Raw genomic sequence first — 27801 nt, 5'->3', positions numbered from 1 at the left:
CACGGAAACAGGCCCTTCGGCCCACCAAGTCCATGCCGACCAGCGATCCCCGCACATTAACACTTTCCTACACACACGGGACAATTTCCCAAATTAACCCTACAAACCCTACAAACCTGCACGTCTTTGCAATGTGGAAGGAAACCGGAGCACCCGGGGAAAACCCACGCAGGTCACGGGGAGAACGTGCAAACTCTGTACAGGCAGCGCCCGTAGTTAGGATGGAACCCGGGTTTCTGGCGCTGTGAGGCAGCAACTCTACCGCTGCGCCACCGTGAGGGTGAAAAGATTTAATAGGAACCTGAGGGGTAGCTTTTTCACACAGAGGGTGGTGGGTGTATGGAACGAGCTGTGGGAGGAGGTAGTTGAGGCTGGGACTATCGCAACTTTGAAGATACGGTTAGACAGGTACATGGATAGGACAGGTTGGGAGGGATATGGACCAAATGCAGGCAGGTGGGACAAGTGTAGATGGGACATGTTGGCCAGTGTGGGCAAGTTGGGCTGAAGGGCCTGTTTCCACGCTGTAGATGGGACATTGTTGGGCCAGTGTGGGCTATAACACACTGTATCACTCTATAACAAATGACTCAACAGCAATGTAGGAAACATCACAAGTCTTTATTCATCTTTTGAGCTTTCAGAGAATGCAGGGGGAACAAAAAATAGACCATTAACTGTCTGATGTACACACCATTTCTCAATCAAGAACTACATCACAGCTATTTACAGCCTGTTTATGGGAACTGGGGTAGTCCCTGGGCCCATTGTTAACACCTGTACGTTAACTGGGTCTGGCAGTGGTGTACACACAAGGAACTGCAGGTGCCGGTTTACTGAAAAAGACACAGAGTGCTGGAGTAACTCAGCGGGTCAGGCAGCATCTGTGGAGAACATGGATAGGTGACGTTTGAGGTCGGGACCCTTCTTCAGAACAGACATGGCCTCTTCAGACATGGCCTCTCCATGTTCTTTCTCTACAGATGCTGCCTGACCCGCTGAGTTACTCCAGCACTCTGGGTCTTTTTTCCCCAACACGAGTGTGTCGGGTAATTGACTGTTCGAGGAGGGCTGGGTCTGTGAATGATGACATTTCCACAGCAACTGTGAGATCCTGTCCCACTAAATGTGTGTGTGTGTGTGTGTGTGTGTGTGTCAGTGTTTGCGTGCGTGTGCATGTCATTGTGTGTCAGTGTATGTGTGTGTCAGTGTGTGTGTGCATGTGTGTGTGTGCGTGTGTGAGTGCACATGCATGTGTGTGCGTGTCAGTGTGCATATGTCAGTCTGTATGTGTGTATCAGTGTATGTGTGTGTCAATGTGTGTGTGCATGTATGTGGGTGGGTGTGTGTGTGCATTTGTCTGTCTCTCTCCCCTGTCTGCCAGCCTGTCTGCCTGTCTGTTGCTGTCTGCCTGTCTGTCTGTTTTGTCTGTCTCTGCCTGTCTCTCTGTCTGTCTGCCTGTCTGTCTGCCTGTCTGTCTCTGTCCGCCTGTCTGTCTCTGTCTCTGTCTGCGTGTCTGTCTCTGTCTATCTCTCCGCCTGTCTGCGTGTGGGGGTTGAGAGACACTCAGTCTGTGTCTGAGTCAGGTGGTGTGTCTGCTTGTGAGGAGGTTGTGGTGTGTGTAGGGGTGGTCAGTGTGTGGACCTGTCCGTGTGTAGGTCGGGGTTTGGGGTGAGGGGAGGGGGGAGATTGAGGAAGCCGGGGGCAAAGCACAGGCCACATGGAACTGATGATGCTGCCACATGTTGCTGACTGCACATACATCAGCGCTCCAGTATGCATTTCGTTGCCTCTGTACTGTACACTGACAATGACAATTAAAATTGAATCTGAATCTGAATCTGAATCAGTAGACACCTCCTACAAGCATCGTGTCACTCTAGAGTGCAGTCCAAAAGCCAAAACACAGAACTGCAGGTGCTGGTTTACAAAAACAAAAAACACACAAAGCACTGGAGTAACTTCAGGCACCATCTTTAGTCTAGTTTAGTTCAGGTTAGAGATACAGCGCGGAAACAGGCCCTTCGGCCCACCGAGTCCGCGCCGACCAGCGATCCCCGCACACTAACACTGTCCTACACACACACACTGGGGACAAATTTACATTTACACCGAAGCCAATTAACCTACAAACCTGCACGTCTTTGGAGTGTGGGAGGAAACCGAAGATCGTGGAGAAAACCCACGCAGGGAGAACGTGCAAACTCCGTACAGACAGGAACCCTCATGGGGCTAATTCTCCCACTTAGGCAATTTTATGGGCGACTACAGGTGACTGCCACAAAATTTTCAACACGTTGAAAGTTTTCGGCGAGAGTGGGGACAATTTTTGCTGTCGTGGGTTGTCGACAGGTGTTGTGCGTGGATTCCATTGAAATGAGTCCCTGGCAGTCGCCTAAAGAGTCGCCTAAGTGGGACGGGCCCATTAGTCAGGATGGAACCCGGGTCTCTGGCGCTGTGAGGCGGCAACTCTACCGCTGCGCCACCGTTCCGCGCAGCATCTCTGGAGAACGTGGACAGGTGGCGTTTCAGGTCAGAAACATAGAAACATAGAAATTAGGTGCAGGAGTAGGCCATTCGGCCCTTCGAGCCTGCACCGCCATTCAATATGATCATGGCTGATCATCAGTATCCCGTACCTGCCTTCTCTCCATACCCTCTGATCCCCTTAGCCACAAGGGCCACATCTAACTCCCTCTTAAATATAGCCAATGAACTGTGGCCTCGACTACCCTCTGCGGCAGAGAGTTTCAGAGATTCACCACTCTCTGTGTGAAAAAAGTTCTTCTCATCTCGGTTTTAAAGGATTTCCCCTTATCCTTAAGCTGTGACCCCTTGTCCTGGACTTCCCCAACATCGGGAGCAATCTTCCTGCATCTAGCCTGTCCAACCCCTTAAGAATTTTGTACGTTTCTATAAGATCCCCCCTCAATCTCCTAAATTCTAGAGCGTATAAACCAAGTCTATCCAGTCTTTCTTCATAAGACAGTCCTGACATCCCAGGAATCAGTCTGGTGAACCGTCTCTGCACTCCCTCTATGGCAATAATGTCCTTCCTCAGATTTGGAGACCAAAACTGTACGCAATACTCCAGGTACTTCTTCGGAGAGAAAGGAAAGGCGGAGGTGCGGAGGAGCTGGACAAAGTTTCCAGCGATCGAAATGCCCTCCTCACCTGTATCCCTTTTTCACTCAGAGGGTGGTGGGTGCATGGAACGAGCTGCTGGAGGAAGTAGTTGAGGCTGGGACGGACTATCACAGTAAAATACACCTGGACAGGTAAACGGATGGGACAGGTTTAGAGGGTTACAAGGCCAAACAGGTAGGACTTGTGCCTTTAGGTGAAGAGGGAAACACTTTTTCTCACAGAGAGTGGTGAGTCTGTGGAATTCTCTGCCTCAGAGGGCGGTGGAGGCCGGTTCTCTGGATACTTTCAAAAGAGAGCTAGATAGGGCTCTTAATGATAGCGGAGTCAGGGGATATGGGGAGAAGGCAGGAACGGGGTACTGATTGTGGATGATCAGCCATGATCACATTGAATGGCGGTGCTGGCTCGTAGGGCCGAATGGCCTACTCCTGCACCTATTGTCTATTGTCCATTGTGTAGATGGGGTATCTCGGTCAGTGTGGTCAAGATGGGCCGAAGGGCCTGTTTCCACGCTGTACAACTCTATGACACCTAATCCTTGCCAAATGTTATCCTGCCCCTCCTCTCTTCCAGCTTTCCTCACCCCCTGAACCCCTGGACACTGCCTGCTCGACTATAATCATGTATAGACAATAGACAATAGACAATAGGTGCAGGAGTAGGCCGTTCAGCCCGTCGAGCCAACACCGCCATTCAATGTGATCATGGCTGATCATCCCCAATCAGTACCCCGTTCCTGCCTTCTCCCCATATCCCCTGACTCCGCTATCTTTAAGAGCCCTATCTAGCTCTCTCTTGAAAGCATCCAGAGAACCGGCCTCCACCGCCCTCTGAGGCAGAGAATTCCACAGACTCACCAATCTCTGTGTGGAAAAGGTGTTTCCTCGTCTCCGTTCTAAATGGCTCACCCCTTATTCTTAAACTGTGTGTGGCCCCTGGTTCTGGACTCCCAGAAATCCGCAGACTTTCCACTGACAGGATGGCATGCAACAAAATGCTTTTCACAGTACACGTGACAATAAACCGAACTCAAACTCAAACTGAGGAAGGGTCCCGACCCGAAACTTTGCCGGCCCTCGTTCTCCAGAGATGTCGCCCGAGCCACTTATTTACTCCAGCACTCTGCGCCTTTCTTGGGCGGAGAAAATGGACAGTTGTTCATCGGTGGCCAGAACGCACCCCTCTCTCCACCACACCACCCACCCCCCTCCCCCCAGACCCCACAAGTGATGGGGACCAAACAACGCGATCTACGACACCCCCATCCGTTCACAGGTTGAGGGACCACATCGCCAAGTGGAACATGGAATAACTTTGAAGAAAAAAACTTTTTTTTTTTGTTCCGGATAGCTTTTAATATAATATATATTTATATATATATGTACACTGCGGATGGTGAGGGAGGGGCCCACACTCTCCCATCCACACACTCCACGAGGTTGGTTGTCGGATCCAGTCTCCGCTGTGGGACTGCCGGGCGATTGTCAACGTGTCGGTTTGTAGACTCTAGGTGCCGGAGTTGGCCACTCGGCCCATCACTTCCCGGGTGCCCCCCCCCCCCCCCTGTACGCTGGTGGGGAAAATGTCCACGCTTCAGTTTGGATCCGCTGGGACCCGTCTCGTTCCCCTGGCCCCAGAGCCACCGGGCTAGTCTTCCGAGATGACGTCAATATCCTCGGGGCTGGACTGCTTGGTGGCAAGTCTCCAACGGTTGACGTGGTGTGAACCTTTCTTCTTCTGCTGCGAGTCGGGACCCTCCTCCTCCAACTTCTGCCGCTTGTACTTGGTTCTCCTGTTCTGAAACCAAACCTTCACCTGGAAGCATAAAGTCACAGAGTCACAGTCACAGAGTCAAAGACTAACACTAAGAAATTAATATTGAATTGCTAAACTTGCTATTGTGTTGTACTGCTTACAGACTGCAAGATGTATAGAGAATCAGATAAGAGACTACAGCCTCATTGAGACGTTTATGACAGGGACATACACATCCATGCAGCCATCACAGCTTAAGACAAGGGGAAAAAGAGAAACCGAGACAGAGACACTTTTTTCACGCAGGAGAGTGGTGAGTCTCTGGAAGACTCTGACACAGAGGGTAGTTGAGGCCACTTCAGAATCATAGACACAGGGACCCAGATGTGACACAGTGGCACAGAGATCAGGAGACACAGGGACAGAGACAGTAGATACTGAGTTGGATGACACAGCCATGACACAGAATGGCGGTGCAGGCAGAGACACAGATGGCCTACTGCACCAGAGACTATGTTTCTAGAGACACTAGACAGCACTGTATACCCTACCCTACTTATGAAGCATAAAGTCACAGAGTCACAGTCACAGAGTCAAAGATAACACTAAGAAATTAATATTGAAGTTTGCTAAAAACTTGCTATTGTGTTGACTGCTTACAGAGCTGCAAGAACAGAGTAGCAATCAGATAAAGAGGCACATAGGCCTATTGCAGAGTTTATGTACACAGGACATAGGATCCAGAGACACTGTACACTTGTATTTATACTTATGCATTTTGAATATGTATGTCATGTTTTATACTTTGGCAATATAACAATGTTTTTTTATCATGCCAATAAAGTTTTTAAATTGAAAATTGAAATAAAAAAATTGACACAGAGACACAGACACACAGAGACACAGAGTCACAGAGACACAGAGACACAGAGACACAGAGACACAGAGACACAGACACAGAGACACAGAGACACAGACACACAGAGACACAGAGACACAGAGACACAGAGACACAGAGACACAGAGACACAGAGACACAGAGACACAGAGACACAGACACAGAGACACAGACACACAGACACAGAGACACAGAGACACAGAGACACAGACACAGAGACACAGAGACACAGAGACACAGAGACACAGAGACACAGAGACACAGACACAGAGAGACACAGACACACAGACACAGAGACACAGAGACACAGAGACACAGACACACAGACACACAGACACACAGACACAGAGACACAGAGACACAGAGACACAGAGACACAGACACAGAGACACAGAGAGACACAGAGACACAGAGACACAGAGACACAGACACAGAGACACAGAGACACAGAGACAGAGACACACACAGAGACACAGAGACACAGAGACACAGAGACACAGACACACAGAGACAGAGACACAGAGACACAGAGACACAGACACAGAGACACAGACACAGAGACACAGACACAGACACAGAGACACAGAGACACACACAGAGACAGAGACACAGAGAGACACAGACACAGAGACACAGAGACACAGACACAGAGACACAGAGACACAGAGACACAGAGACACAGAGACACAGAGACACAGAGACACAGAGACACAGAGACACAGAGACACAGAGAGACAGAGACACAGACACAGACACAGAGACACACAGACACAGAGACACAGAGACACAGACACAGAGACACACACAGACACAGAGACACAGAGACACAGAGACACAGACACAGAGACACAGACACAGAGACAGAGACACAGAGACACAGAGTCACAGAGACACAGGGACACAGAGTCACAGAGACACACAGACACAGAGACACAGACACTTGCACAGAGACCAGACACAGATACCCAGACACAGAGACCAGTCACACAGACCAGAGACTTTTCCGAGATTACAGACACAGAGACACAGAGTTACAAAGTGACAGAGACACACAGACACAGAGACACAGAGTCACACAGAGACACATAGACACAGAGACACAGAGACACATAGACACAGACACAGAGACACAGAGACACAGAGACACAGAGTCACAGAGACACAGTGGAAACAAGCCTTTCAGCCCCACTTGCGCACACCAGCCAACATGTCCCATCACACCAAAAAACATGTCCCATCACGCCAGCCTGCGTTTGGCCCATATCCCTCCAAACCCAGTCCTATCCATGTACATGTCTAAATGTTTCTTAAATGTTGCGATAGACCCTGCCTCAACTACCTCCTCTGGCAGATCTTTGTGTGAAAAAGTTACCCCTCAGATCTTTTCCTACTCTGCGTCTTGACCTGCAAGTGACTCTGCGCATCTTCCCGATCTCTACCTCTCATGATTTTATATACCCCCCCCCCTAAGATCATAGGGTTTGAGTTTAGTTTGTTGTCACGTGTACAGTGAAAACCTTGTGTTGTGTGCTAACCAGTCAATGGGAAGATAGTCTGAAGAAGAGTCTCGACCCGAAACGTCACCCATTCCTTCTGTCCAGAGATGATGCCTGTCCCGCTGAGTTACTCCAGCATTTTGTGACTACCTTCCGTGGAAAGACAGAGGGTGGTGAATCTGTGGAATTCTTTGCCACAGAAGGCTGTGGAGGCCTTCATTGGGTATTTTTAAGGCAGAGATAGATAGATTCTGGGTCATTACGAGTATCTGGGGTTATGGGGGGAAGGCAGGAGAATGGGGTTAAGAAACATAGAAACATAGAAACATAGAAACATAGAAACATCGAAAATTGGTGCAGGAGGAGGCCATTCGGCCCTTCGAAGCCAGCACCACCATTCATTGTGATCATGGCTGATCGTCCCCTATCAATAACCCGTGCCTGCCCTCTCCCCATATCCCTTGACTCCACTAGCCCCTAGAGCTCTATCTAACTCTCTCTTAAATCCATTCAGTGACTTGGCCTCCACTGCCCTCCGTGGCAGGGAATTCCATAAATTCACAACTCTCTGGGAGAAAAGGTTTTTTCTCACCTCAGTCTTAAATGGCCTCCCCTTTATTCTAAGACTGTGGCCCCTGGTTCTGGTCTCACCCAACATTGGGAACATTTTTCCTGCATCTAGCTTGTCCAGTCCTTTTATAATTGTATATGTTTCTTTAAGATCCCCCCTCATCCTTCTAAACTCCAGTGAATACAAGCCTAGTCTTTTCAATCTTTCCTCATATGACAGTCCCGCCATCCCGGGGATCAATCTCGTGAATCTACGCTGCACTGCCCCAATCACAAGGATGTCCTTCCTCAAATTAGGAGGCCAAAACTGTACACAATGCTCCAGATGTGGTCTCACCAGAGCCCTATACACCTGCAGAAGAACCCGTTTACTCCTGTACTGAAATCCTCTTGGAGGAGAAGATGGATCAGCCATGATTGAATGGCGTAGACTTGATGGGCCGAATGTCCTAATTCTACTCCTATCACTTAAGAACTAATGAAGATGATTACAATCGAGCCAACCACAGTGTACACATACATGATAAACTTTTGGTGCAAGATAAAGTCTAGGAAAGTCTGATTAAAGATAGACTGAGGGGCTCCAATGCGATCTGAGGCGATTAAAGTTCATAGTTTAAAGGGCCAGTCCCACTAGGTGATTTATTTTGGCGACTGCCAGCATAATTGATATGGGACCCAAATTTGCTCAGAGTACCCGAAATGCAGCCTTACCAGCTCCTTATTTTAGATATCCATCTTTAGATATGTAAAAAGGAAAAGATTAGTGAAGTCCAATGTAGGTCCCTTACAGTCAGAGACAGGTGAATTTATAATGGGGAAACAAGGAAATGGCAGAACAGTTAAACAAGTACTTTGGTTCTGTCTTCACTAAGGAAGACACAAACAATCTCCCAGAAATACTAGGGGACCGAGGATCTAGTGGGAGGGAGGAACTGAAGGGAATCCACATTAGTCAGGAAATGGTGTTAGGTAAACTGTTGGGACTGAAGGCAGATAAAAAGGCTGGGTGAGTGGGCAAATGTTTGGCAGATGCAGTATAATGTGGATAAATGTGAGGTTATCCATTTTGGTGGCAAAAACGGGAAAGCAGACTATTATCTAAATGGTGGCCGATTGGGAAAGGGGGAGATGCAGCGAGACCTGGGTGTCATGGTACACCAGTCATTGAAGTTAGGCATGCAGGTGCAGCAGGCAGTAAAGAAAGCGAATGTTATGTTGGCTTTCATAGCAAGAGGATTTGAGTATAGGAGCAGGGAGGTTCTACTGCAGTTGTACAGGGTCTTGGTGAGACCACACCTGGAGTATCGCATGCAGTTTTGGTCTCCAAATCTGAGGAAGGACATTATTGCCATAGAGGGAGTGCAGAGACGGTTCACCAGACTGATTCCTGGGATGTCAGGACTGTCTTATGAAGAAAGACTGGATAGACTTGGTTTATACTCTCTAGAATTTAGGATATTGAGAGGGGATCTTATAGAAACTTACAAAATTCTTAAGGGGTTGGACAGGCTAGATGCAGGAAGATTGTTCCCGATGTTGGGGAAGTCCAAGACAAGGGGTCACAGCTTAAGGATAAGGGGAAATCCTTTAAAACCGAGATAGGAGAACTTTTTCACACAGAGAGTGGTGAATCTCTGGAACTCTCTGCCACAGAGGGTAGTTGAGGCCAGTTCATTGGCTATATTTAAGAGGGAGTTAGATGTGGCCCTTGTGGCCAAGGGGATCAGAGGGTATGGAGAGAAGGCAGGTACGGGATACTGAGTTGGATGATCAGCCATGATCCTATTGAATGGCAGTGCAGGCTCGAAGGGCCGAATGGCCTACTCCTGCATCTAATTTCTATGTTTCTATGTTTCTATAAATCCCCAGGGCCTGATGGTCTGCATCCCAGAATACTCAAGGAGGTGGCCTTTGAAATTGTGGATGCATTGGTGATCATTTTTCAATGTTCTCTCGACTCTGGATCAGTTCCTGTGGACTAGATAGAGGGTAGCCAATGTATCTCCACTTTTTGAGAAAGGATGGAGAGAGAAAACGGGGAATTATAGACCAGTTAGCCTGACATCGGTAGTGGAGAAGATGCTGGAGTCGATTGTTGCAGATGTTATAGCAGCGCAGTTGGAAAGCAGTGACAGGATCGGTCAAAGTCAAAGAGTAGGAATTAACGGGTCCTTTTCAGAATGGCAGGCAGTGACTAGTGTGGTGCCGCAAGGCTCGGTGCTGGGGGCCCAGCTATTTACAATATATATTAATGATTTAGACAAGGGAATTAAATGTAACATCTCTAAGTTTGCTGATGTCACAAAGCTGGGTGGCAGTGTGAGCTGTGAGGAGGATGCCATGAGGCTGCGGGATGACTTGGTAGGTTGGGTGAGTGGGCAGATGCAGTATAATGTGGATAAATGTGAGGTTATCCACTTTGGTGGCAAGAACAGGAAGACAGATTATTATCTGAATGGTGTATGAAGTTGGGATGTAATGTTAAAATTGTACAAGGCATTGGTGAGGCCAATTCTGGAGTATGGTGTACAATTTTGGTCGCCTAATTATAGGAAGGATGTCAACAAAATAGAGAGAGTACAGAGGAAATTTACTAGAATGTTGCCTGGGTTTCAGCAACTAAGTTACAGAGAAAGGTTGAACAAGTTAGGGCTTTATTCTTTGGAGCGCAGAAGGTTAAGGGGGGACTTGATAGAGGTTTTTAAAATGATGAGAGGGATAGACAGAATTGACGTGGAAAAGCTTTTCCCACTGAGAGTAGGGAAGATTCAAACAAGGGGACATGACATGAGAATTAAGGGACTGAAGTTTAGGGGTAACATGAGGGGGAACTTCTTTACTCAGAGAGTGGTAGCTGTGTGGAATGAGCTTCCAGTGAAGGTGGTGTAGGCAGGTTCGTTTTTATCATTTAAAAATAAATTGGATAGTTATATGGATGGGAAGGGAATGGAGGGTTATGGTCTGAGCGCAGGTATATGGGACTAGGGGAGATTATGTGTTCGGCACGGACTAGAAGGGTCGAGATGGCCTGTTTCCATGCTGTAATTGTTATATGGTTATATGGTTATATGGAAGGAACTGCAGATGCTGGTTTAAACCGAAGATAGACACAAAAAGCTGAAGTAACTCAGCGGGACAGGCAGCATTTCTGGAGAGAAAGAATGGGTGACGTTTCAGGTCAAGACCCTTCTTCAGACTCGACCCAAAACGTCACCCTTTCATTAGCTGCGTGGTATCAGATTAGGCAAAGGGGAGGTGCAACAAGACCTGGGTGTGCTTGTACATCCGTCACTGAAAGTAAACATACAGGTACAGCAGGTAGTGAAGAAAGCCAATGGCATGTTGGCCCTTATTGCGAGAGGATTTGAGTTTAGGAGCAAGGAGGTCCTACTGCAGTTGTACAGGGCCTTGGTGAGATCGCACCTGATGTATTGTGTGCAGTTTTAGTCTCCTAATTTGAGGAAGGACATTATTGCTATTGAGGGAGTGCAGCGTAGGTTCACCAGGTTAATTCCCGGGATGGCAGGACTGACATATGATGAAAGAATGGAGTGGCTGGGCTTGTATTCACTGGAATTTAGGATGAGGGGTGATAGATGTGGCCCTTGTGGCAAAAAGGATCAGGGGGTATGGAGAGAAGGCAGGTACAGGATACTGAGTTGGATGATCAGCCATGATCCTATTGAATGGCGGTGCAGGCTCGAAGGGCCGAATGGCCTACTCCTGCACCTATTGTCTATGTTTCTATGATGTTATAGAAACATATAAAATACTTAAATGATTGGACAGGCTCGATGCAGGAAACATGTTCCCGATGTTGGGGGAGTCCAGAACCAGGGGTCACACAGTTTAAGAATAAGGGGTGGGCCATTTACGATTGAGATGAGGAAAAACTTTTTCACCCAGAGAGTTGTGAATCTGTGGAATTCTCTGCCACAGAGGGCAGTGGAGGCCCATTCACTGGATGTTTTTCAAGAGAGAGTCAGATTTAGCTCTTAGGGCTAAAGGAATCAAGGGATATGGGGAAAAAGCCAGAAACATGGAATAGAAAATAGGTACAGGAGTAGGCCATTCGGCCCTTCGAGCCAGCACCACAATTCAATATGATCATGGCTGATCATCCAAAATCAGTACCCCGTTCCTGCTTTTTCCCCATATCACCTGATTCCGTTAACTCTAAGAGCTAAATCTAACTTGTGAATTTGTGGAATTCCCTGCCACAGATGGCAGTGGAGGCCAAGCCACTGGATGGATTTAAGAGAGAGTTAGATAGAGCTCTAGGGGCTAGTGGGGTCAAGGGATATGGGGAGAAGGCAGGCACGGGTTATTGATACGGGACGATCAGCCATGATCACAATGAATGGCTGTGCTGGCTCGAAGGGCCGAATGGCCTCCTCCTGCACCTAATTTCTACGTTTCTATGTAACTCTCTCAACGGGGTACTGATTTTAGATGATCAGCCATGATCATATTGAAAGGCGGTGCTGGCTCGAAGGGCCGAATGGTCTACTCCTGCTATTTTTTAATGATTTTTTAATGTTTTTTATTGTTTAAAGAGCCTCAGAATTTCATCTCTGTATTAGTATTCCAGTCCTCTTGATATAACTGCTAGTGTTGAATTTGCCTTCGACAGATCAACTTCTATAGAGGCGCTGACTTTATCTTGGACTAAATGTTATTCCCTTTACCCTGCATTTTTGTACGCTGTGGACAGCTCGTATTGTCTTTCCACTGATAGGTTAATATGCAACGAAAAAGCATTCCACTGTATGTCTTTGCACGTGACAATAACTAACTAACTAACTAACCAGAAAGCATTTTATCAAAATGGATTAAAAGCTTGGTTCGAAAATAGCTCCATCTAAGACCACAGGAGGTGGCTGTAAATTGCAGCCCAGACCATCACACAAACCGACCTCCCTTCCATTGACTCCATCTACACCTCACGCTGCCTCGGCAAGGCCAGCAGCATCATCAAGGACCAGTCTCACCCCCGGCCACTCCCTCCTCTCCCCTCTCCCATCGGGCAAGAGGTACAGAAGTTTGAAAACGCACACCTCCAGATTCAGGGACAGTTTCTTCCCGGCTGTTATCAGGCAACTGAATCATCCACCACATCTCATTGGAGACACTTGGACTATCTTTAATCGGACTTTACCTCGCTCTAAATTTTATTCCCTTTACCCTGTATCTGTACACTGCGGACGGCTCGATTGTAATCGTGTATTGTCTTTCCACTGACTGGATAGCACGCGACAGATTTTTCCACTGTATCGTGAACTCAACTAATAAAAACGAAATTGAACCATAACCCAGCGAATGGGAAAGAGATTCATCAGGATGTTACCTGGGCTTGTGGGTTTGAGTTGTAGAGTAACGTGTGCGGATGGGGCGTCGAAGGACGAGAAACCGAAGCGAAGAAGTGGAAGCCAAAATATCGAACAGACACGAGGCAGAAAAGCCAAACAACAGAACGGACACGAGGCAGAAAAGCCAAAATATCTAACAGACACGATACAGAAAAGCCAAATAACCGAACAGACACGACACAGAAAAGCCAAATAACAGAACGGACACGACACAGAAAAGCCAAATAACCGAACGGACACGACACAGAAAAGCCAAATAACAGAACGGACACGATGTAGAAAAGCCAAATAATTGGACATGACATTTCCGGGGGCAGGATTTGTCCAAGACCTTGTCAGCGATTGGTCCAGACCCCCACGTCCGTCACATCACCTGCCGGGGGAGACGGGAGGGTGGGGAGAGGGATTTTTAATTTTCCTTTGCCGCTTTTGGACTGCCAAAGACCCTAGAGCGGATTATTTTTGTAAGCGTTGATTTACCACGGTCCTTGGGGTTAAGAGGCTGGAATTTGGCTTTCCAGCGTCGTTTCCGTTCGGTGTCTTGGCTTCCACATCTTCGCTTCGGCTTCTCGTCCTTCGATGCCCTGTCCGGGTACCGTACATTAAGGGCCTGTCCCACGAGCATGCGACTAAATGCGTCAAGCGCGACCTAACGTGGTCACTTGAGCCGTACGGCCTCGCGGGGCCGGTCCCACTTCGATCGCCGGAGCCGTATGGAGTTGTGCGGAGCTGGTCCCGACATCGTGCGCGGGGGGCTCCGAAAAACTGACCGTGTTCAAATATTCCGCTCGGCAACGGCCTGCCGGCCCGCAGCCGCATTGAGGCCATACGCAGCGTCTTGACACCGTACGCAGCGTCTTGACGCCATACGTCACGCGCGAACTTCCTGCGGACTTCGCTCGAACTTCACGTCACTCACTCGACCTCCGCGCGGCCCCCGCTTCTGGTTTGGCCGTGCTCGCCGCATGCAGGTCGCATGCTCGTGGGACAGGCCCTTAAGGTTCCGTATGCTGGGACATTTTTCTTCAGAACAGTGAAGTTTGAGGGAGGGATGACCTTATTGAGATGCTCATCATTATGATCATGGTATGAAACATTTAAGATTATTAAGGGTTTGGACACGCTGGAGGCAGGAAACATGTTCCCGATGTTGGGGGAGTCCAGAACCAGGGGCCACAGTTTAAGAATAAGGAGTAAGCCAATTAGAACGGAGACGAGGAAACACTTTTTCACACAGAGCGTGGTGAGTCTGTGGAATTCTCTGCCTCAGAGGGCGGTGGAGGCCGGTTCTCTGGATTCTTTCAAGAGAGAGCTAGATAGGGCTCTTAAAGATAGCGGAGTCAGGGGATATGGGGAGAAGGCAGGAACGGGGTACTGATTGGGGATGATCAGCCATGATCACATTGAATGGCGGTGCTGGCTCGAAGGGCCGAATGGCCTACTCCTGCACCTATTGTCTATTGTCTATTGTCTATTGGTCTTGATCGGCTGAGCAAGTAGGCAGAGGAACGGTTAATGGAGCCTCATGCAGATAAGTGCAAGGTGGTGCACATGGAGAAGTCACACCAGGGCATGACCTTCACTATGACTGCTCGGGGCTCTGGGGAGTGTTGCGGAGCAGAGGGGACTAGGAGTGCAGGTGTATGGTTCCTTGAAAGTGCCGTCACAGGTAGACCGGGTGGGCAAGAAGGCTTTTAGCACAATGGCCTTCATCGGCCAGGGTACCAGAGTCAGTGAGTCATTGAGTTGTTGATGAGTGGGCGGCGCGACCGATGTCGCAGCGGCCTCTGCAGTCTGTCTGTGTTTTTTTTGTTTTTTTGTCCTGTTGAGGGTTTAGTTTGTAGCGGTTTAGCGTTTTTTTTTTAAATGTGTGTGTGTGGGGGGTGGGGGGTGGGTGGGGGAAACTTTTAATCTCTTCCCTGCATGGTGACCCGACCTTTTCCCTGTCGGATCTCCGTTGTCGTTGGGGCCTAGCGCTGTGGAGCGGCCTCCACCGGAACGACCTGGAGGCTCAAGTCACGGAGCCTGTGAAGCTGTGGAGACTGCTGTGGAGCCGCGGAGCCTGCTGTGGAGCTGCCGAGGAGCTGCTGCGGACTTACCTCCGTGGAGCTGGCCGGCTTCGGGGCGTGGATAGTGGCGGTGGCGCGTTGCTGCGGCCCGGCTCTGGTGGAAGGAACACCGGGAGCTCGCGGATCCCCGGTGGGAGGCTGCTTTGCGGGGCAGCGGCAGCGGCGACTTCTCCCGCCCGAATTGCGGGGTTGAGAGTGACCTGGAGGGGGGCCCTACAACGCCCGGCGCGGCCTTAATTTGCTGTGGACTAGCGCCCGCCGGGAGCTTTGACCTCGACTTCGGGAGGGAAATGGAGTGCAGGGGAGAGACAAGAACTTTGCCTTCCATCACAGTGAGGAGGAGAGCCACTGTGATGGATGTTTATGTGAATAGTGTTGGTGTGTGTTTTGGTTCTTTTGTTGTATGGCTGCAGAAACTACATTTCGTTTGAACCTCATGTGAGGTTCAAATGACTAGTGAAGGTAAGGTATTGTATTGTATTGTATTGAGTGCAGAGGTTGGGAGGTGATGTTACAGTTGTACAAGTCATAGGTGAGGCTACATTTGGAGTAATGTGTTCAGTTTTGGCCACCAGGTTCTGGGAAAGAGTGGAGAGCACATTGACCCGTCGAATCACGGCCTGGTTCGGCAAGTCGAACGCCCAGGGTCGAAGAAGCGGTGAACACTGCCCGGTCCATCACAGTGTTCTGCCCGCCCCACCATCGAAGGGATTTACCGGAGTCGCTGCTTCAAATAGATCGCCAACATCATCAGAGACCCACGCCATCCTGGCCACGCACTCGTTTCACCGCTGCCATCGGGAAGAAGGTACAGGAGCCTGGAAACTGTAACGTCCAGGTTCACGAACAGCTTCTCCCCAACAACCATCAGGCCATTTTACTTCGGTCACGTGAGTGACTACATGAAGACCCCGCCAGCACGCATGCGCTACATAGCATCTCACGTATTGCAACAGCGACGGGCGGGGGGAAGAGCTCTCCCGCGGCAACGATTAAAAACGGGACCTACAGATAAGTCTCTTGCTCTCTTGCCCTTGTTGACATTTGTGTCACAGCAACAATGGACAAGGGGAAGAGGACAAAGAGGGTCGCGTCCCGTCTGTGTCTGCAGCGAACCGAGAAAGTTCCGGCAGTGGGGGGGGGGTCGACCAGCAGCACCTGGACTGCATTCGCTGCGGTCCGCAGCCACCGACATCAACCCTGCTCTGCTGAGTCTAGTGCCGCGAGCTGTACAGCCCGAACCAGCGCAGCGGGTTGGAGCAAAGCGGCGCAGCAGTCGGGCCGGCCGATAGACTCGCTGGAGGACGCGCTGCCCGAGAGCAGCAGAGGTGACCGTCTATCCCGCATGGAGCGGTTGATGGAGCAAATGCTCCAACGTGACTTTGCTCCGGGAGATGGAGCAAGCTCGCCATGGGAGTCTTCACACACCCACAACAACACCGTATACAGCGCTGTCCATCGCATCTCCCTCGACAGAGGGGAGCGTTGGGGGCCAGGGCTGGGCTGGTCTGGAAGAGGGGAACATGGCTGAAGACACCGGCAGTGTGCTGGGGGTGCAGGGCCTGAAAGAGCTGCTGGGAGTGGTCACCAAGTTTGCAGTACCATCGCAAGCAGGACAACCATTGCAGACCAAGCTGGCGGTAAAATAATAAAGATAAGGCCAGACATAGCACGCTACCTATCCTTTCCATTTCACCTACCACTGTCCCTTAGTCTGTATCGCCCCTGGTGGCGTCCACATTTAGTGCTAGCATGGTAAAAAAAGTCTATTTGTCCTTGTCCTTGTGGATACCGTCTGCCTGACGGCAACAGTTCAAACAGGGACGGGGTGGGAGATGTCCTTTATGATATTCTGGGATTTTTTGGTGCAGCGGGAACTGTGTAAATCCCCAGGGCAGTCGACAATCCTCTGGGCGTTGTCAAATCTCTGAGCCGCTGTGGGTGTACATCGGGAATGGCATAGAAGGACAGCAGCCCTCTGAGTGAGGTCAAACTTCAGAAGTGCATCCTAAAGCACTTCACGCTGAGGTCCTCCTCAATGTGGATTCAGGAAGCGGAAAATCCGCCATAACACAGTCATACAGTGGTACCATGTCCGTTTTGTTTTTCCGTTGATGGTAGGTGTTGAAAGCACGTTATTTCCTTCGCACCACAATCAGACTTCGGGCATAACATCACACTCGGCATTGATGGTTTGAAATAACGGACAATCCAGACACACTGGCATTACAATACCCAGTATAATAAATTGCTTAAGGAAGAACGCAATCAAACCTGCTCTGAACCCCAAATTCGCGGGGTTGTGCAAAACATCTACAGCACAACCGCAGATACTGCTGTTTGGGGGAGACTTGTCTAAACAAGTAAAAGAGCTCGATGACGAGTCTAAAGCCATTGGGCTCATGAAGGCGTCCGCAGCAACGAGCAAGACCACATACCCCAGACGGCAGCACCCCTATGCATCCACCAGCAGGCATTGACACCAGGATGCTGGTGAAAGCATGAGGGCCGCACAGCAACCACAAAGGTCTTTTTTAGGCCAAGGCCCAGAGCGACCCTCATGGAAAATGCGCCAATCCCGCACTCTGACGCCTCGTCCGCAGAAGAGGCAGAAACCGAAGAAATTAACGTGCCACCGGTAACCATGGAGGTAGGTGGGTCTGGTCCTTCCAGAACATAAAAGGTGTAGGTCCTGTACTAACAGGGGGAAGGTTACACTTGTTTTTGGAAGCATGGAGGACTATTACAACTGATAAATATATACTACAAAGTATTCAGGGATACAAAATTAAACCACCAGTTCAACATGTGCCTAACCGAAAGTTTGTACTCTCACAACAGGAGAAATTGGAAGGACACGCAGAACTGGTGAGGTTACATGCTAAAGCAGTAATAGAGAGGTCGGCACATGACTCTCTGGAATTTGTATCCAACATTTTTACGAAAACCAAGAAAGATGGTGGATGTCGCATCATCACTGACTTAACAAAACTGAATACTTTTGTAAAATATATTCATTTCAAAATGGAAACATTTGTTACTGCCAAACAATTAGTTTCTGAGGGATACTTTATTGCATGCATCGATTTGAAAGATGCATACTATTCAGTACCCATTCATAAGGATCATCGTATATACCTAAAATTTAACTGGATGGGACAACAATGGCAGTATAAAGCATTGCCTTATGGATTAACATCAGCCCCAAGACTATTTACCATGATATTGAAACCAGCCTTGGCAATACTAAGGAACCAAAATCATATTTTTATGGCATATCTTGATGATATTTTGATTGTGGGGAAAACCCTGGAATTAGCTACCAAACATCTAGCGGTTTTAGCTACCAAACATCTGTTTGAAACACTGGGGTTTATCATCCATCCAGATAAATCTAAGTTGACACCATCCACAACTATGGACTATTTGGGGTTCACAATTAACTCTATCCACATGACTGTAACATTGCCAAAGAACAAAGCAGCAGACTTGATGGAAGCCTGCAACAAATTGATTGTTACTAATCAACCATCCATTCGACAGGTGGCAAGAGTAATTGTGAAATTAGTAGCAGCATTTCCAGCTACTCAGTTTGGACCTTTGCATTACCAAAATCTACAAAGGGCAAAGGTACAAGCGCTAAAACAACATGCAGGTCATTTTGATCGACCTATGCAATTACCAGCCAAAGCAATTTTGGAGTTACAATGGTGGAAGGAAAATATTTGGCATAGTTCCAGCCCCATCGTTATCAGTAACCCATCATTTATATTACAAACGGATGCCAGCGCTCATGGCTGGGGAGCTACTAACACTATGTCCAGTACTGGTGGTAGATGGAACATACAAGAATCATCACTACTACAAACACTGGGTATAAATTATTTAGAAATGTTGGGTGCGTTTCATGGGCTAAAAGCCTACTGTTCAACTGTGCACCATCTGCATGCCCGCCTACAAATTGACAATACCACGTGGTGGCATATCTTAATCATATGGGTGGAATAAAATCGATATCGTGTGACGATCTGGTCAACACAATCTGGCAATGGTGTGTCGACAGACATATTTGGCTATCAGTAACTTACCAACCAGGTAAGCTCAATACAGTGGCAGACACCAGGTCACGAAAATTTAATGACAACACGGAATGGATGTTGAACCACAAAGTATTTGCTGATATTACTATGCGATATGGTACACCTGATATCGATCTCTTTGCATCCAGACTGAATCACCAGTTGCCAACATATGTTGCTTGGGAACCAGACCCTGGGGCAGCAGCGATGGATGCGTTCTCGTTGTATTGGGGAAAATTGTTTTTCTATGCTTTTCCCCCCTTCTGCCTCATCAGTCGGGTCCTACGCAAAATACAAATGGACTCAGCTTCAGGTGTTTTGGTAGTACCCGATTGGCCTGTTCCCTGTGTTCCTCGACATGGTCTCTGAACCGCTCACGACCATCGCTAAAAGACCAGATCTTTTGGTCCATCCTGTTACGGGTGAGAGTCATCCGTGCCGTGTCAGGATCAATCTGTTGGCTTGCAGAATCTGAAAAGACCATTGTTGGACCTGGGACTGACGGACAGGACCATGAACATGATCACGGCGGCCTATCGAGAGTCAACTAAGAAGCAGTATCTCTCCAGTATAAGGAAATGGGAATTGTACTGCTCAAGGGCTGGTGTAGCGTATAATACAGCTACAGTCACCAATGTCCTGCAATTCCTGTCCAGCCTTCATTTTGATGAAGGACTGAGCTACAGCGCTCTCAATTGTGCTAGGAGTGCCCTGTCAGCATACTTGTGGCAGGCACCAGGACAGTATTCCATGGGATCCCACCCTCTAGTTGCCAAACTCATGAGGGGTATTTACAACACCGACCCTCCCAGAGCGAGGTACTCTCAGATCTGGGACGTCAGCGTTGTACTCACATTGCTAAGGGGGTTGGTCATAGAAACATAGAAACATAGAAATTAGGTGCAGGATTAGGCCATTCGGCCCTTCGAGCCTGCACCGCCATTCAATATGATCATAGCTGATCATCCAACTCAGTATCCTGTACCTGCCTTCTCTCCATACCCCATGATCCCCTTAGCCACAAGGGCCACATCTAACTCCCTCTTAAATATAGCCAATGAACTGGCCTCAACTACCCTCTGCGGCAGAGAGTTCCAGAGATTCACCACTCTCTCTGTGAAAAAAGTTCTTCCCATCTCGGTTTTAAAGGATTTCCCCCTTATCCTTAAGCTGTGACCCCTTGTTCTGGACTTCCCCAACATCGGGAACAATCTTCCTGCATCTAGCCTGTCCAACCCTTTAAGAATTTTGTAAGTTTCTATAAGATCCCCTCTCAATCTCCTAAATTCTAGAGAGTATAAACCAAGTCTATCCAGTCTTTCTTCATAAGACAGTCCTGACATCCCAGGAATCAGTCTGGTGAACCATCTCTGCACTCCCTCTATGGCAATAATGTCCTTCCTCAGATTTGGAGACCAAAACTGTACGCAATACTCCAGATGTGGTCTCACCAAGACCCTGTACAACTGCAGTAGAACCTCCCTGCTCCTATACTCAAATCCTTTTGCAATGAAAGCTAACATACCATTCGCTTTCTTTACTGCCTGCTGCACCTGCATGCCTACCTTCAATGACTGGTGTACCATGACACCCAGGTCTCGCTGCATCTCTCCCCCTTTCCCAATCGGCCACCATTTAGATAATAGTCTGCTTTCCCGTTTTTGCCACCAGCAATGTCCCTGTCCCTGGAACAGCGCACATTAAAAACAGTAATGCTGATGGCACTGGTCTCAGCTCAAAGGGTCCAGTCCCTACACAAACTAAGACTGGACAATATGGTATCAACAGACAAGATAACCTTCTGGATCTTGGAGTTGGTCAAAGAAAGTAGACCAGGAACATCAGTACTGAATTGTAATTCCGGGCATACCCATCTGACACCCGTCTGTGTGTTATGTCACACCTACTGCTATACCTTAAGACTATAAAAACCTTAAGAGGAAGCAAATTGGCATTATGGGTCAGCTTTAAACAGCCTCATGGCCAGTTGACGACACAGACCATCTCTAGATGGCTCAGACAGGTTCTGGGAGCTGCTGGGGTGGATAATGACATTTTTCAATCTCACTCCACCAGGGCAGCAGCAACATCAGCGGTTAGAAACATGGAGGTACCAATGGACCAAATCCTGGTGACAGTAGGTTGGTCTAGGGAGAAGACCTTCCGACTCTTTTATTATAAACCGATCGCCAAACCCGCGGTGTTTGCAGAAAGTATTTTAAGTACATGGATAGGAAAGATTTAGAAACATAGAAACATAGAAAATAGGTGCAGGAGTAGGCCATTCGGCCCTTCGAGCCTGCACCGCCATTCAATATGATCATGGCTGATCATCCAACTCAGTATCCGATCCAGCCTTCTCTCCATACCCCCTGATCCCTTTAGCCACAAGGGCCACATCTAACTCCCTCTTAAATATATCCAATGAACTGGCCTCAACTACCTTCTGTGGCAGAGAGTTCCACAGATTCACCACTCTCTGTGTGAAAAAAGTTTTCCCTCATCTCGGTCCTAAAGGATTTCCCCCTTATCCTTAAACTGTGACCCCTTGTTCCGGACTTCCCCAACATCGGGAACAATCTTCCTGCATCTAGCCTGTCCAACCCCTTAAGAATTTTGTAAGAATTTAGACTGATATGTGCCAAACACAGGCAGATGGGAGCATTGTACTGTAGATGGGGCATCTTTGAAGGCATGGATGAGTTTGGTTGAAGGGTCTGTTTCTGTGCTTTATGACCCTGTCAGTGTTCATCAGTTCATAAGTTTAAGGAGCGGAATTAGGCCATTCGGCCCATCAAGTCTACTCCACCATTCAATCATGGCTGATCTATCTTCCCCTCTCAACCCCATTCTCCTGCCTTCTCCCCATGACCCCTGATCCCCTCATTAATCACAAATCTGTAAATATCCACCTTGAAAATGCCCATTAACTTGGCCTCCACAGCCGTCGGTGGCAAAGAATTCCACAGCTTCACCACCCTCTGACTAAAGAAAGTCCTCCTCCTCTCCTTTCTAAAGGTACGTCCTTTAATTCTGAGGCTGTGCCCTCTAGTCCTATGGTCTAATTCTCCCACCAGTGGAAACATCCTCTCCACATCCACTCTATCCAGGCCTTTCACTATTCAGTACGTTTCATTGAGGTCCCCCCTCACCCTTCTAAACTCCAAACTCCAACTTCTAAGGCCAATCTTCCTTTGTAGACACATAAGCACAAGACCACAAGTTATAGGCCATCGAGTCCGCTCCGCCATTCAATCATGGCTGACCTCTGCCTCCGAATCCCACTTCCTGCCTTCTCCCCATAACCCCTGACACCCATTCTAATCAAGAACTTGTCTATCTCTGCCTCAAATATATCCACTGACTTGGCCTCCACAGCCCTCTGTGGCAATGAGTTCCACAGATCCCGACGTTAAAGAAACAGCTGGACAGGTACATGGATAGATGTCCAAAGCAAGCGCTGTCTGCGGAGGGTGCTCAGCATCGCCAAGGACTGGTCTCACCCCAACCATGGACTGTTTACCCTCCTACCATCCGGGAGGCGCTACAGGTCTCTCCGTTGCCGAACCAGCAGGTCGAGGAACAGCTTCTTCCCGGCGGCTGTCACTCTACTCAACAACGTACCTCGGTGACTGCCAATCACCTCCCCCCCCCCCCGGACACTTATTATTATTTATTCAAATCGTTTGCTATGTCGCTCTTCCAGGGAGATGCTAAATGCATTTCGTTGTCTCTGTACTGTACACTGACAATGACAATTAAAATTGAATCTGAATCTGATAGGACAGGTTTGGAGGGATATGGGCCAAACGCAGGCAGTTGGGACTAGTGTAGCTGGGACATTGTTGGGCCAGTATGGGCGAGTTGGGCTGAAGGGCCTGATTCCACACTGTATCACTCTGTGACTAGTGTAGCTGGGACATTGTGGGCGAGTTGGGCCAAAGGGCCTGTTTCCATACTGTATCACTCTGTGACTAGTATAGCTGGGACGTTGTTGGGCCAGTATGGGCAGATTGGGCTGAAGGGCCTGTGTCCACACTGTATCACTCTATGACTCTATGGCTAGGATGAGCATGAGCCTACCTGTGTCTCGGACAGGCTGAGGCTGCCAGCGAGCTGCTTCCTCTCGGCTCCCACCACATAGTGGTTCTTCTCGAAGGCCCTCTCGAGACGCAGCAGCTGAGACGGTGAGAAGGCCGTGCGGATCCGCTTGGGCTTGCGGGCAAACGGGCCGTGAAGTAGCATTGTCTCCTGCGCACCGTCCGGCCCTGTGGACAGAAAATAACCCCGCTCCGTCAATGGTGTCCTCTCATGGCTACCCAATACCCAATCCATCCCCCTCCATCGTGGCTCCACCAGTTCGTTCATATGTATCTCCCCTCCCCACCCAGTACATGTCCACTCCACTAGCTGTCTTCCCACCAATACTTACTCTACACCCTTTACGCTCCCCTCCTCCCTCCCCCTCCCCATCCATCCCCATTTCATTCACATCCCAAGGCTTTTCAAAACTTTACAATACAAGCTTCTCACTGTATCTCAGTACTCCTGACAATAAACTCTAAACCGAACCCTAACCTAACCCTAACCCTAACCCTAACCCTAACCCTAACCCTAACCTAACACTCTAACCCTAACCCTAACCCTAACCCTAACCCTAACCCTAACCCTAACCATAACCCTAACCCTAACCATAACCCTAACTCTAACTCTCATGCCCCTGTCCCACTTAGGAAACCTGAACGGAAACCTCTGGAGACTTTGCGCCCCACCCAAGGTTTCCGTGCGGTTCCGAGAGGTTTTTGTCAGTCTCCCTCCCTACCCTGCCTCCACTACCTGCAACCTCCGGCAACCACCTGCAACCTCCGGGAACCGCACGGAAACCTTGGGTGGGGCTCAAAGTCTCCAGAGGTTTCCGTTCAGGTTTCCTAAGTGGGACAGGGGCATTAGCTCTAACCCTAACTCAAGTCAAGTCAAGTCAAGTTTATTTGTCACATACACATACGAGATGTGCAGTGAAATGAAAGTGGCAATGCTCGCGGACTATTGTGCAAAAGACAAACAACCAAACAGCCAAACAAATTATAAACGCAATCATAACACACATATTCTTTTACATAATAAATAATGGAAGGAAAAACGTTCAGCTCTAACTCCAACTCTAACCCTAACCCTAACCCTAACTCTACCTCTAACTCTAATACCCCTGTCCCACGGTACGCGTTTATTCCAAGAGTTCTCCCGAGTTTGCCCTGATTCGAACTCGGAGATTTACGGTAATGGCCGCTCGTCGGTACTCGGGGCTCTCGTGGACATTTTTGCGAGTCTTCCCGTGCTTACCTGCCGTTAGCGAGTCTCCCCGAGTCTCCCTGAGTTAGCGTTACGAGCCGCTAAGGGACGTCCCCGAGCTCCGACGTACCCTCTACGTTCATTCTCCGTGCTTACCACAAGTTTGATTTTTTTTTAAACTCGGGAGAGCTCTTGGAATGAACTCGTACAGTGGGACAGGGCTATAACGCTCAAAATGTCTGCATCTGCCGTCTCTTGTGTCTGAAAGGCAGTCACATTGAAACGTTGCCACTTTCCCTTTCCCCAGATGCCGTCTCATCTGCCCAGGATATTCCAGCACTTTCTGCTTCATTTTAAACTCCATGTTCCTGCAGCTTTGAACATTCCCTATCACAGATAGGAGGGCGGTCGATAAGGTCATAAGGTCATAAGTGATAGGAGTGGAATTGGGCCATTCGGCCCATCAAGTCTACTCCACCATTCAATCATGGCTGATCTATCTCTCCCTCCTAACCCCATTCTCCTGCCTTCTCCCCATAACCCCTGACACCCGCACTGATCAAGAATCTATCTATCTCTGCCTTAAAAATATCCATTGACATCACCTCCACAGCCGCCTGTGGCAAAGAATTCCACAGATTCACCACCCTGTGACAAATGAAATTCCTCCTCATCTCCTCCCTAAAGGAACATCCTTTAATTCTGAGGCTGTGACCTCTAGTCCTAGACTCTCCCACTAGTGGACACATCCTCTCCACATCCACTCTATCTGGGCCTTTCACTATTCTGTAAGTTTCAATGAGGTCCCCCCTCATTCTTCTAAACTCCAGCGAGTACAGGCCCAGTGCCGACAAACGCTCATCATATGTCAACCCACTCATTCCTGGGATCATTCTTGTAAACCTCCTCTGGGCCCTCTCCAGAGCCAGCACATCCTTCCTCAGATACGGGGCCCAGAATTGCTCACAATTTTCCAAATGAGGCCTGACCAGCGCCTTGTAGAGCCTCAGCATTACATCCCTGTTATTGTATACAAGCCCTCTTGAAATAAATGCCAGCATTGAGTTTGCTTTCTTTACAACTGATTAGGCCCTGAAGTACCTATTAAATCTCTCCCCCTTGCTCATCATTGAGAGGAAACTGAGCGAGTCAGGCAGCATCTGTGGAGGCAATAGACAGGTGATGTTTCTGACTGTTGCCGATATCTCCACCCCACAATACCCTTTTGTACGGGAAAGGGTGGGGAGGGGAGGGGGGGGAGTGACAATGACTATACAAATTAGACAACACTCTGTCGTAAGACATCAGTTCAGTTTAGTTTATTGTCACGTGTACCAAGGTGCAGTGAAAAGCTTTTGTTGCGTGCTATCCAGTCAGCGGAAAGACAATACATGATTACATTCGAGCCGTCCACAGTGTACAGATACAGGATAAAGGGAATAACGTTTAGTGCAAGGTCAAGCCAGTAAAGTCCAGATTGACTGGGCTTGTATTCACTGGAATTTAGAAGGATGAGAGGGTAACTTATAGAAACATATAAAATTATTAAGGGATTGGACAGGCTCGATGCAGGAAACATGTTCCCAATGTTGTGGGTATCCAGAACCAGGGGTCACACAGTTTATAGAAACATAGAAACATAAAAACAGGTGCAGGAGTAGGCCATTCGGCCCTTCGAGCCTGCACCGCCATTCAATATGATCATGGCTGATCATCCAACTCAGTATCCTGTACCTGCCTTCTCTCCATACCCCCTGATCCCTTTAGCCACAAGGGCCACATCTAACTCCCTCTTAAATATAGCCAATGAACTGGCCTCAACTACCTCCTGTGGCAGAGAGTTCCACAGATTCACCACTCTCTGTGTGAAAAATGTTTAAGAATAAGTAGTAGGCTTAATAAGGATATATGATATATATAAGGATAATAAGGATAATAAGGCTCAATAAGGATTAGATTTACTAGAATGTTGCCTGGGTTTCAGCAACTAAGTTACAGAGAAAGGTTGAACAAGTTAGGGCTTTATTCTTTGGAGCGCAGAAGGTTAAGGGGGGATGATAGAGGTTTTTAAAATGATGAGAGGGATAGACAGAGTTGACGTGGAAAAGCTTTTCCCACTGAGAGTAGGGAAGATTCAAACAAGAGGACATGACTTGAGAATTAAGGGACTGAAGTTTAGGGGTAACATGAGGGGGAACTTCTTTACTCAGAGAGTGGTAGCTGTGTGGAATGAGCTTCCAGTGAAGGTGGTGGAGGCAGGTTCGTTTTTATCATTTAAAAATAAATTGGATAGTTATATGGATGGGAAGGGAATGGAGGGTTATGGTCTGAGCGCAGGTACATGGGACTAGGGGAGATTATGTGTTCGGCACGGACTAGAAGGGTCGAGATGGCCTGTTTCCGTGCTGTAATTGTTATATGGTTATATGGTTATATAGGCCATTTAGGACGCAGATGAGGAAACACTTTTTCACCCAGAGAGTTGCGAATCTGTGGAATTGTCTGCCACAGAAGGCAGTGGAGGCCAGATCTCTGGATGTTTTCAAGAGAGAGGTAGATTTAGCTCTTGGGGCTAAAGGAATTTAGGGATGAAGGGAAAAAGCAGGAACCAGGTACTGATTTTAGATGATCTGCCAGAATCACATTGAATGGCGGTGCTGGCTAGAAAGGGCTGGTAGAGTCCAGACCGCTCTCTGGTTGTGGTGGGATGTTTTAGTTGCCTGATGTTGCCTGCAACAACAAGCCCAAGTCTTGCCGGCCCTCTTGTCTCTGTGTCACCCGACCTCAGGCCGACTCCAGCCATCACAGCCTCTCTCCATCCCCATACCATCGCCCCTGGCCCCCCCACCTGGGAATCCAGTCTACCTCTCCGACTGACAGAAGCTTTGATGATCCCGGTGCTTACACTGCCTCTGTCATTCACATGATAACAAGAGCATCCTTTAATAAGCAAGGGGCAGTGACAACACTCTGAATCTGCATGCCACAGGCAGAAGAGAGTTCAATGCTTTTCTCTCTCTCTCTCTCTCTCCCTATCCCTCTCTCTCTCCTCTCTCTCTCTCTCCTCTCTCTCTCTCTCTCTCTCACTCTTCCCCCTCTCTCTCCCTCTCTCTCCCTCTCTCTCTC

General features: G+C 48.5%; 1 protein-coding gene across 1 annotated transcript in view; it reads right to left on the bottom strand.

Annotated features, from left to right (window-relative positions):
• Nucleotides 1-2714: 2714 nt before the first annotated feature.
• The window catches only part of emx1 (empty spiracles homeobox 1), a 56840-nt gene continuing 31753 nt past the window's right edge, over nucleotides 2715-27801 (bottom strand). Inside the window, exons 2-3 of the mRNA XM_055631002.1 lie at nucleotides 23470-23654; nucleotides 2715-4962 (exon numbers count right to left, since the gene is read on the bottom strand). Coding sequence (XP_055486977.1) covers nucleotides 4795-4962; nucleotides 23470-23654 — 353 coding nt within the window. The 3' untranslated portion in view covers nucleotides 2715-4794. The remainder of the gene's footprint in view (nucleotides 4963-23469; nucleotides 23655-27801) is intronic.

Source organism: Leucoraja erinacea, unplaced genomic scaffold (genome assembly GCF_028641065.1).
Source record: "Leucoraja erinacea ecotype New England unplaced genomic scaffold, Leri_hhj_1 Leri_60S, whole genome shotgun sequence".
NCBI lineage: Eukaryota > Metazoa > Chordata > Chondrichthyes > Rajiformes > Rajidae > Leucoraja > Leucoraja erinaceus.
The sequence above is the reverse complement of the archived record's forward strand: the minus strand, read 5'-3'. Positions and strand labels throughout refer to the sequence as shown.